The sequence below is a fragment of the Vanacampus margaritifer genome, chromosome 10, assembly GCF_051991255.1.
Source record: "Vanacampus margaritifer isolate UIUO_Vmar chromosome 10, RoL_Vmar_1.0, whole genome shotgun sequence".
NCBI lineage: Eukaryota > Metazoa > Chordata > Actinopteri > Syngnathiformes > Syngnathidae > Vanacampus > Vanacampus margaritifer.
The window spans coordinates 27,954,080-27,966,334 of NC_135441.1; the positions used below are offsets into that span (position 1 = coordinate 27,954,080).

At 44.5% G+C, this 12,255-nt stretch overlaps 1 protein-coding gene across 13 annotated transcripts in view; it reads left to right on the top strand.

The window, feature by feature from the left end:
- The window catches only part of ptprt (protein tyrosine phosphatase receptor type T), a 108,310-nt gene that overhangs the window by 9,063 nt on the left and 86,992 nt on the right, over positions 1–12,255 (top strand). For all 13 annotated transcript variants that reach the window (XM_077578428.1, XM_077578427.1, XM_077578426.1 and 10 more), the window contains one exon: positions 8,609–8,707. In XM_077578428.1, the coding sequence (XP_077434554.1) occupies positions 8,609–8,707 (99 nt within the window). The remainder of the gene's footprint in view (positions 1–8,608; positions 8,708–12,255) is intronic.

A 12,255-nucleotide genomic window follows, 5' to 3' on the forward strand; every position in this document is an offset into this window, starting at 1 on the left:
TCGAATGCTAACACCGTTAGCGTGTGCTAATGTGGATGTTTTCCCTAAAACGCCGAAGTGGTTTTGATACAAAATGAAGTGTCGACAGATGGCCATAGAAGGTAAATCAGGCACACGCTCGTTAGCTCGTTAGCTTGTTAGCATGTGCTAACGTGGATTTGATTTTCCCTCAGACTCCAAAGTTGTTTTGATATGAAACGAAGCATAAACAGACGGAGATAGCGCGGGCAGCACGCTCGTTAGCGTGTTAGCACGCTTGGCTGCTAAGTAGCTAATGAGGGTGAAAACAGCTGCAAGAAGACGCGAGCTCGCTTTTCCATGAAAGCCAAACGGAGCGCACGAGCGGAACGTTTAGTCCCGAGTCATTGAGCTCACAATCTGGACGAAGAGGCGGAGTGGGGCGTAAAAAAAACACGCACAAAAAACTGGGTTTCAGGGTTAGGGTTTCAAAATGAAGTTAGGGTTACAAATATAATCAATTGTCGTGTTTCAAATGTGTTTGAAGGTTTCAAAGTTGGGCTTTCAAATGTCATCTTAGAGCGTCAAGCCTGGACTGCGTTTCCAAAGTTTGCTTTTGAGTTTGAGTTTGAAAAAAAGGTGAGGGTTTGAAAGTAGGGTTCATTTTTTCCAGACTGGAAGATTGTCTCAAGTCACGATTGAGCCGATTCAAATGAGGGTGTCAAGCCTGGGTACATTTTGGAACGATAGTTTTGATTTTTGTTTTTATTTTCAATTGTAATCATTTTATTTATTTCGAATTTTCCATTCCATACAAAACAGCCAAAGAAAACGGCCCCGCCCCATCATTCGTGCGTGCGTGCGTGCAAGGCCGTTAAGACAAACGCAAGCGAGTGAACGTGTCCTCCAGCTTTTACAAGTGGAGGTTCTGACCCGAGCCCGAGGCGAGCTGTCCGAGTGTGTCAAGGAGATGACAGGCAGGCCTGCGTGTGCGTGCGCGCGCGAGTGTGTGTGTTGCTGAAGGCTGTCATAGCCAAAGTGGAGGTGAAGACGAGTCCCCGAGGTGTTGTGTGTGTGTGTGTGTGTGTGTGTGTGTGTGTGTGTGTGTGTGTGTGTGTGTGAAACACTTTGTGTGTGCGCGTGTTCCGCTCGAGCACCTTGGTCTAGACCGTCTGTCAATCAATTAGCCTCCCTGCCGCCCCCCAGGCCGGCTCTTCTTCGGCCCACCACGCAGATGCCGAGACCCCCCCCCCCCCCAAAAAAAAGCAAGACCAACGGAAGACGAACAATGGAAATAATCCACAGCGTCAAAGGAAGCAAAAATCCCGCTCATGTTTGCCCACCAGGACTTTTGCCAAACTCTTCTAGTTTGCGGCTTCCTCATTAACATTCCATATGTAAATGAGCTTTGCTCTGATTGGGTCACTGTCCTTCTTAATTGGATATGCAAAGCCGCTTTCCTGTGATTGCCGGTTGCTGATATGTGGCCCCAGACATGAATGGAGGCGGCGAACGCTTTTTGGCAACGCTACGCTAGCACGTTTTTAAGCACAGACGGCGACAAAACGGAAAAGAAAACAACGCTGGCAGACGCACGAATGTGACGAGAGCCGGGAAGAACCTTTAAGCCGCCTCTTCATGTCAAACGCCTTCCGTATGTTTTGGGGAGCGAAGTATTCAAAAACATATTTACACGTTCTTGGGTTTGAATGAGTTCATTGTTGGTGGAGGTGGCGACTTCTTATGACATCATCAACAAGCGTTCTTGCGATTAGTGGCTCCGGTCCGAACCCATCCACCGAATGTTGATTGTCCGCTGCATGTCGTCCATACGCTGCATGTGTAAAGCGTTTCGTTGAACCGCACTAGCGCCCCCTAGCGTTACAAAGGCCACGCAGACCCATCTTGCTAAAAAACAAAAAAACATAACCAGTGGAAATTTTCCACAATAAAAATGGATGTGAGAGGGCGCCCCCGGGTGGCTGCGTGGGCCCAAGGTCACTCAGGGGTGAGCCAGCGTAAGCAAACAGGAAGTAGGACAAACACACACACACACACACACACACACACACACAAAATGTGTCCAACTATGAAAGGTGCGCGCACCTGTCTAAAAGTATCAACATAAAACACACACATGCTCTTGGCCATGACTGTCCTTGCTCTCTCTTACGCACGCACACACACACGCACACACACACGCACACACACGCACACACACACGCACACACACGCACACACACACCCACACGCACATACACACACACACACACACACACACACACACACACACATACACACGCACACGCGCGGTCTTTGACCTCAGGTGGTGAAAACACACGCATGCACACGCACACCCTCTGACCCGCTTTGCACCGCGTGTAACTTCAGGTAGCGAAAAGACACACGCACGCACCTTTAGGTAGCGCGAACCGATTTTCAAAATGAAAAAGTGGGACATTAAAATTGAGCCGAAAATCAAATGGACAATCAATTGCGATTTATTTGACGTCGGGTCCGACTGCAGCGTTAAGCTAGCACGACTACGTTTGCCAGGATTCTTAGACACGGAAGCGGCAAGCGGTCGGATGAGCGCGAGAACGCAACTTTGAAAGCAAATTCAAATCTCTTTGATGTTTGTTGCTCTTCGCTCGACGTTTCCAACATCAACAAAAGTCGTCAATCGTCGTTTGCTTCTTTTAGTTCAAAGAATACAAAACAAAGGCTTTTTGTTGACTTGCATGAAAAAGTCAACGTTGACGCGTCATGAAAAGCATGAAAATACTTGATATGAAAATGATTCAGAGACGTTCAATATTTCAAATCTGATGTCAATGTGCTGGTTCCGTTTGTCCAAACACGTCAATCGGATTCAAATGCAGATGAGCGCAACTTTTTATGTCCTTTTCGTGCTCTTTTCTCCTCCTGATGAGCTCAGTTAAAAAATGAAAATAAAAAAACAGCCTCTGCAGTAAAATGAGACTTTTCATATTCAAGGCTGCTTGAAAATGATGAATCGATCCATAAAATAAAGGCCCAAACTCATAAAATGTGTCAGCTTGGGATGATTAGCAGCCGAAACACACACGCGCGCGCACACACATTATTCGTGTGTGCGTGATGAAATGTGCGCAACGTAACGTGAAGGCAGCTGGGATGCGACGAGGAAAAGATGGACACGGAGGCCGCACAGGCAGTCGGCTTGTTAAGGGGGGGGGGGGGGGAGACGGGGGTCTTGTTTTGTAGGTGGGGGCGGTCGTGTGTGTCCAAACGTTTTCATCCCAAATCACGTACAGAAAAATCAAGGCATGCAAGAGCCACATTGAAAAAAATGTTTTTTACTTAAATGAAGCAAGCACATCGAAATCTGTCAATTAAATGGATATTTTTTTCATATATTAGTGTTTTTTTTTTTTTTGAAATCTAAAAAAAAAAGTGCCACCTTAACCGGCCAATAACGTCACGTTGACAATTCTGAGTTTTTCCCGAGCAGAAATGGAAGGAAAGCATTTTTGTCCAAATGATCTTTATTTGCCATGAAGAGAAATTTGTTTTGATCGAGATTGTTAATTAGCAGGCCTGTTTTGAAAGAATCAAGTCATGGATTTTTGAATCGATTTTCCTTTTTTCGATCTCAATATCGACTCACGAAACCATGACTCGATTATTTAAATTTCTCATTTTTTTCCCCCAGAAATTCTGAAGAAAATCGAATTTTAAAGGCCATTTTTTTGTATCTTACCGTTTTCTTGAAATTTACTGTTGACGTGAATTTAAAAGTATTTTCCAACAATTATGAAAGACCAGTCGTATTGCACTTTAAGACCATTCATTATATTTGAAGTTTATGTTTTCAATTATGAGCTGAGAATTAAGAAAACCTTTTCGTCGCATCTTTGCTGATGTCAATGTTTGTGCTTCACTTTCATGAATTAATGAAATCCTTTGACTAATTGATGCCTCTGCAAAATTCACTTTGAATTTTTGATCATGTTCTTGACATTTAAGAAGAATTGATGTTCCAGAATTCATCGATATCGAACTGAAATGAAGTGAATCGAATCGGGAAAATTCCAAATCGAATCGACTGAGGAAATTAGAACCGTTAGCCAGCCCTATGAATTAGCTTCTTTGCATACTTAAAAAAGTTGTATAAAACAAAAGTATCAGTAGCAGACACAACTTTGAGCTTATGTTTCTTAAAAACGGATGTCTGGCCACAAATGGCCCCCGGGCCATCGTTTGGCGACCGATGTGTCGTGTGTCGTGTGTCGTGTGTTCCCTCACTAGAACGCGGTTCCCTTTTCACAGCATCGCTGTCATGCATTCTTTTATTTATTTTTTTACAGTAACGTACCATTTTATAAAATGTGTGAAGTTTTGAACATTGAGAATGTTTAAAAAAGAGAGAAATGTGACCAAAATGAGAAAAGTGTACCAACTGTGGTGAGGGTTTTTAGAGCCTTACAACATTTGTAATAAATGTGAAGCATAACGCTAACGACTTTGCGGGTTTCATTTATTGCGAGTATTTTTTGTAAGCGAACCCCAGCGGAAAACGAGGCAACGTTTCGTTTCGAAATGCGATCCTCACAAGCTCGCCTCACCAAACTTTGCTCATATTTGCGCCGTCTCCAGGGGGCGACTTATGAATATTCACGTGGATGTATTTATGGAGCTCGGGCTCCGTTTGGAAGCCACGCCGGCAAACGACAACAAGATGCCGGCGCGCGCCCTGCGGCGATGAAGATGAACGGCGCTCGCGCTAACCGCGCCGGCTATCAGCGGCCTTCCCGTCAACCGGCGCTAACGCGCGGCGACGCGAAGCAGCGAGTCGCAAAAGCGGAGCCGACCGGACCAGACGGGACGAGACGGGAAGACGCCCGCAGCGCAGGCGCTCTAAACGCTGCTTTTGATGCTCGCCGGGATGGCGTCACTCGCCGCCGCGTATGCTTTTAGGCGGCTTGATGGCAACGTTTGAAAGACGCTGACAGCTGATTTAATGGCTGCTAACAAAGAGACGCGGCGAGCGGCGAGCGCGTGCGCCATAAACAAGCAAAAGACAAAAGAGCGATTTCCTTTCAAAAGACTTCAATTCCATATTGATTGATTACGGAACATCAATTCTTCTTAAATATCAAAGACGTGATAAAAAAAATATTAAATTCCAAATGAAATTTTGCAGCGTCACTAACCGGTTAAATGATGGAAATAACACTTAGTGTCACACAAACAACTTGAAAATGTTTTTGTCATTCTAATGCAATAATTGTAAATAGAAATGAAAACGATTCTCAATGGTCATAAAGTGCAATAAGTTGCTTTTTTCATAAATGTAAGAAAATACTTTTCAATTCATGTGAACGGCAAATGTCAAGAAAAAAGACACAACAACAAAATATTAGCCTTTAAAATGCGATTTTCTTGTACATTTTTTGGGGGAAAAAAGAGACATTAAAATTGATTTATGTTTTTTGAATTGACAACATGCTCAAAAAGGAAAATCAATTCCATATTGATTATTTGATTATTTTTTTTTAAACCTGGCTGGACTGGCCAACTGGCACGCAGGACGCACGCCCGGTGGGCCCGCCTCTTTTGCGGGACAATATGCTGTTGATTAGGATTTGACCCACAGACACCGGCATGTGCTGAGTGTGTATTTATTTATTTTTATATATAATGTGTGTGTGTGTGCGCGTATGCATGTGAACGTTGTTTAAGAACTTTATGTGCAGCACCAATTGGGTTAGGCAGGCTACCTTGTAACCTTTAATTCCACATGAGAGAGCACACAGTGGATGCCAATGACACACATGAACACACACGCCGCACGTGCGCGCGCATGTATGCACACACACGCACGCACACACACACACACACACACGCACACACACACACACACACACACGCACACACACACACACACACTGCGCTCCCCTCAAGTTTCTGTAATTGTTTCCCAAAGCGGGCTTTTTCCCTCAGCTCAAAAACACACGCACGTGCGCACACGTAGACGTGCGCACGTGCACGCGCACACACGCACGAGGGCCCGTCACTGTTGCCGCCTCATCTGCTTTGGGATTATGTCGTCGTGACGACTTTTGAAGTCTTCTAACAGCTCATTATCTGGCCACACTTGCCGGGTGCTTTGCAGTCAAGGGGGGCTTTATTTGGCAGCACACACCTAATCCCTGTCACGCGTGCACGCGCACACGCACGCACCGGGATTGATGCTGATGCAGCGTTTGCTGCACACGAAAGATCATCCCGACTTTCGATTTGAGCCAACGACGAATCGATGATGTCATCGCAAGAAGACGGTTGATGCGTTTTTATCGATTTTGTTTTGAAGAAGCTGAAATGTCGTGTTGTGATTTTTGGTGTGCACGTGCGCGGCATGTGCAAGCTTGCGTGTGCTGCCCAAAAGTGAAAGTATGCCCCGCCCCCCGCCCCCCACCCCCCGGCTGTGGCCCCTCCCCTATGGAATATTGATGTTGCTGCTGTTTACATGTGCTGCCTTTGATTTCTTTGCTTCTTAACGAGATGAGTGAGTGGGCGCCAAATGCTAATGACGCTAAATGCTAATGACGCGGCGGCGGCGGACATGTTGATGAATTCATTGCGAGCGCTTTGAGGAAGGCTTGTTTTTAATTATTATTTTTTTTTTTACCTTTGGACATGTTGACGAGGGACTCATTTCAAATGCACGTGTACGTGCACACATGCGCACACACTTCATGTGTACACTAACACTTGCGTACACACACACACACACAAGCACTAAAAATGAATTCATCTCTTGGACTCGATTTTCCTCTTTATAGCCAGATATGGATTCATAAAAACATAAAACAACACTTTGACTGTGTATTTTCCCCAAAATGTACAAGACAAGCCAAAAGTTTGGCCACGCCTCCTCATTCAATCCTCTGCTTTATTTTCCTGACTCCGAACGTTGCAGATTGTCACTGAAGGCGTCAAAACGAGACGATGGCAACGAACAAAGACGTTTGGAATGTTGACGTCTCCGGGTTTCAAACCCATTGTAGAAAAGATACTCCTGGTTTGAAACCCTCAGCCGTCTTTGCAAAGCTAATGAAAGACCCGAATTTGAAACCATATTTTAGATGAGAAACCCAAATCTGAACCCTGCTTTAAAACTCTATTCGGAGACCCTAAGCCTTGTTTAGGACCCTAACCACATTTTGAAACATGAATTGAAAGCCCTAATTCAGTCTTGGAATTGTAATTTGAAACTCCAATTTGAAACCTTAACCTTTAAAGTATACGAGGCATAAAAACCGGACCTCCGCCAAGTGACAAACTGTAAAGAAGAAGCGAGCGAGCAAGCGCTAATTGATTCCACCAAAACGTCGGTGCAAATGAAACGCCGCACGTCACAGCATACGGCTAATTAGCAAAGCGCGCGTGGGAATGGGGGAGGGAGCGAGCGGGGCAGCGTGTTTAGCGCCCCGGGCTAGCGGCAAAGGCTAATGTGGCAGAAAATGTAGCGCAACGGAGCCGCGTAATCGCGTTGACACGTCGGCGGCAGCGCGACGCCACGCGGAGCAAACGTGAAGGCCGAATCTTGTTTTCAAAGCCGCATTTCAATCCCGAAGCTTGGATTCAAATCGTTGAAAAAACTCTCATCTCTGTTCCGTACAACCTCCATTTGAAATGCTAACTTTGACCTCGAAAGCTCCTCCTTCTTTGGAGCCCTAATCTTGATTTGGAAACCCAAAGCCTTGTTTGGAACCGTAATCCTGGTCTTGAAAGCCTAAATTCAAAAGGTGACTCCTGTTGATAAAAGACATCAATTATAGGCGTGGGAATCTTTGACTGTCTCACGATTCGATTCCAATTTTATGGTCTGCGATTCGATTCTGAATCGATTTTTGATTCTGAACGATTTTTGATTCAAAATGATATGATTGACAATGATTTCTGCTTCAATTTAGAGATATGCAAAGAATCATCATGATCTACGCTAATCTTACTCGCTAATGCTAATTAGCGCGCTACTCGCGGCACTTTATCACTCAAAAGAACGGCTGTTCATACAAAACGCTTCCGGAATGTTTAGCGAGAAGCATCGCTTAACATGACTCACCGGCATCTGCTCTTCCTACGCTGTAAAAAAAAAAAAATTATTGGCATAATTTGATCATCACTTTTTTCTTCAACTGTCTAATGTGGCTACAATTTAACATTGTATCGGAACCACACTGCCCCCAAGTGGCCAAATGGGGTACAACTTAAACAGCGCTCCCAATAAAGGCACACACAAACAAGGCAAGACCGTAAAAAAGAATTTCAATGAAATCGATTTTGGGACATTTAGAATCGATTCTGAATCGTATTAAATGAGAATCGCGATTCTTATGAGAATAGATTTTTTTTTTGCAACCCTAATTTGAAACGGATTTGCATGAAACAAAAATGAAGAAGTCACTTTTATTTTGAAAATCCCTGCTTCCTTCCTCCTCACTTACATTCAAACTTTGGAACTTTCTTGGAGTCTTTCTGGCGTGCACTTCCAGTCGTCTTTTTGCTTTTTCTGAGCGTCTGTACTTCCTGTCGTGTTGTTTTTTTTTGTGTGTGCGTTTCTTGTTGCTTTTCTGAGCGTTTTTGTTCCTCTCCGATGCAGGCGGCTGCACCTTCGAGGACTCGTACAGCAGCTGCGGCTACAGCGTGTCGCTGGGAACCAGCGGCTTCACGTGGGAGCAGGACCGCAGCACGCACGCGGGTATGTGCGCTCCAGCGAGCTGAGTGAAGCAGCATGTGGCTCCAAACCCATCCCAGCCTTGAAACCAAGGCTATTTTAGAAGAAACGAAGAAAATTCAAATTCAAAAAACTATTTTGTCAACGATGTAAAATAAAAACGAAAATGCTTACAAAAAAAAAAGAAAACTGAAACTACATTTTGTGTTTACAAAATTACAGTATAGCAAAAATGTCCTTCGTTTTAGTCTTTGGTAATTCATTCAATACACGAGCCTTTGGGGATGATTTTAAATGTGATTTGAAGTCGATTTATTTCAGCGGAATAAGGAAAGTCACACAGAAGTGATGTCATTTAGCAGCAGCCAATAAAAAAGCTTCTTCAGATGAGGCGACAATCAAGTGCAACGCTAGCTAAGAAATGAGTGACTTTTCTCATTATGGTGTTTATTAATTATTGCGCACAAGCAGAGGTGGCAAATCCAGGTCCAGAAAGTCAAAACCCTGCCAGAGTTTGGATTTAACCCCAGGTGCCAGCTAGCTAGCTAGCTAGCTAGCTAGCTCCCTGGTTAACTCCCCTGGTGCTTGTTTACCTGCTAGCAAGCTAAAGCCAAACTGTGACAGGGTTTTGACTTCCTGAACTTGGATTTGCCACCTCTGCTTGTGTGCAAGAAATACACAATCAAAAAAGAAAAAACAACCCCCCCCCCCCCCCCCACCAAAACTAATACCGAAACTAACTAAATTGAAAAACCAAACTCAAAACCAAATAAAAACAAACTAAAATGAAAATTCCAAAACTATAATAACCCTGCTTGGAACCCTAATTGTGAAGTCTGTCTTCAAACAAATAAAAACCCCAATCAGGTTTGAAATCCTAATTCAAAACCTCGACATAAGCTTGAAAGCCTTAATTTGAGTGGATAAAACGGGCACAGAAAATCTCAATCTGAAAGCCTAATTCTGTGTTCAATTCCTAATCAAATTGTCAAACCTTAATCCTGAAAGCCTTATTTCAAGCAACGACCCTGGTTTGAAACCCAAATAAATGCAGGCTTGCCGCACCAATTTCAAAACTCAACCAGTTTGAATGTTTTGTATGTTCCCCCCCCCCCCCCCCCTCAAGAATTGAACAGTCACGCACGCACGCACGCACGCACGCACGCACGCACTCGTGCTGGTGACGCGCTGGTGTTTTTGTGGGCGTGTCGCGGGCAGAGGTCCGAGGCCCGCCGGGCTCTCGCCGGGCTCCCGCCGGGCTCTCGCCGGCTGATTGAAGAGCCCTCGTGAGGCTGCGGCTTGATTGCGCGGCTGATTGGCGGCCGGCAGCGTTTGGCCACAAAAGAACGACGCCACAAAGCTAGCATACGTTTGCTTTGCTTGTTTGGAATTGTTTTCGAGCCGCGCATGATCTTGATCAGCTGGATTTGCTTGCCACTTGTTTTTTCCCCTCACTCGGCGATGTCACCATATCCGAACATCACGATACCACAATGATCGCGATATTGCGGGGAAGTTGGCAATACAAAAAAAACTCATAATATTGTAAAAAAAAAAAAAAAAAAAAAGCTCATACATACTTCACATATGGACTGGCCTCTCAAATATATATATATAAATATATATATATATTTTTTTTTCTGGCCTCACAAATATGTGACGTTCTCCTTCATCTGACCATTTGTGTGGATTTTAAACATAGAAGGGCCAAAACATGCCCTGTGACAATTAAACAGCACAAAAAAACTAGCCACTAGAGGGTGCTAGAACTAGAATTTCGGATATTGATGGATGATTGGAGAGCACTAAATCGTTTTCGGACCCCAAGCTGTCGCCATCTCGTGGCCAGTATGAGAAATGCTAGCGGTGACAACTTCTGGTTATCCAAAACAAAAATACGGGCCGTTTTTGGATTTGTTTCTCCCGTCAAACCCTTTTTGGAATTAAATCTCAAACTGTTATTTCGACTTTTCCGACTCCTTCCAGACGATAATCAGGTTGTATTTCAATCTATTTTAAAAGAAAGATCAAATCAAGTCGATTTTCTATTTTTAATATCTGTTTGCAAACATCCCGACCAAAAGAGCCGCATGGAGACCGAATTCAAATCAACGGTCTTCATTTAATGCAAGCTTTTGAACATAAATCTGTTTTTTGTTTTGCCTTGAAATGTCTGCAAAAAAGGTACAAAATGGAATTGCGACAAACTGTACGTCATCCTTCAAATGAAGGAAGGAATTCCTGCACGCTCTCTTGATTCCTCGTTTTTTTGTCTGAATGCGCTCACGTCAGCAAAAAATCCTCTTTTTCTTCTTCTTGTCTGCAAAATGTCAACGTTTGTCTTAAATGCGGCGGGAGGTCATTTGCGCATTCGAACCCAGGTGGCACGTCAGGCGCGTGTTTGTCAAGACGCTGGCGCCTTCTTTGTCAGCTTTCAGCAAGCGCTTAACACCGCCCGCCACCCGCGACGCCGCCTCGCCTTTGACGGCGAAAGAAGCGCACGCCGAGAGACTCGCTGGCAGACGTCTTCTTTCTTGGGGGAGGCGGCGGCGGGTTTGTTTGCAAAACGCACTTTTCGCGCGGCTGTCAGGCGAACGCTTTGAGCTCGGGCGGCGTTCGGCTCGCGCGCACAAAGCTGTCAGCGCGAGTCACGTGCACGAACGCCGAGTGCGCGCGCCGCTCTTAAAAATGAGAGGCATCGGGCGGTTAACATTTTCAATCCTAACTCATCGCATGACTAGTTACGATTAATGTACAATATTTTTTTTCTAGGTTTTCATACTCCAAAGTGTGGATTTTTTTTTAAACTAATAGAAATAGTTGAAATGAATTTTTGACATCTATAGCTGTCAATGGCAGTGAATGAGTTTTAATTTGCTCCAATTGGGTTCTCAGATTTGCAAGTTAGCAAATTTGTGGCCGTCTCGTCATGTGTTGGCTCCGTTGACGTTTAGCGGGCCGGCGGCGGCGGGCTTGCGGCTGGCAGGGCGACCATTCCCGCTGGAGGGAAAGTTTGCCATCTCCATGCTGATGCAAAACGGTGGGAAAAAAAATGTCATCCCAAAAATGTTGCATTTGAATTTGGAGTCCTAACAGGAGCTGCATTTTCTTTGTCCGTAGAAACGGCCAAAATGAAAATTGCGCAACTTCTCATGGAAATGCAGACGTTTGGAAAGTTTTTCTACTTTCCTGAGGTTGTTTTTGAGACGTGTCAATATGGGAAGGCATTTTTCGTCACGTGACCCCACCCAGTCTCGCGCATGGGAAGTCACATGACGAGCATTCCCCTCATCTTCGGATTCATGGCGGCTTGCTTTGGAACGATCGTCCTCTTCTTGGGCTACGACGAAGGCTTATTTCAATATTCAATTCATCTGTCGATGAATCCATTAACTCATTCACTGGCAGCCATTTTGACTGAAGCAATCCCCTTCGCTTTCCTGGGTTTTGCAAGAATATTGGGTTCGATTGTTATCAAAACATGCAAGCTACCAAAAGAAAGATTGGACTCTCTTCTTTCATCAGAAAAAAAGTATTTCTCTTTATCTCTATATTAGAACATAGTTAAGTTT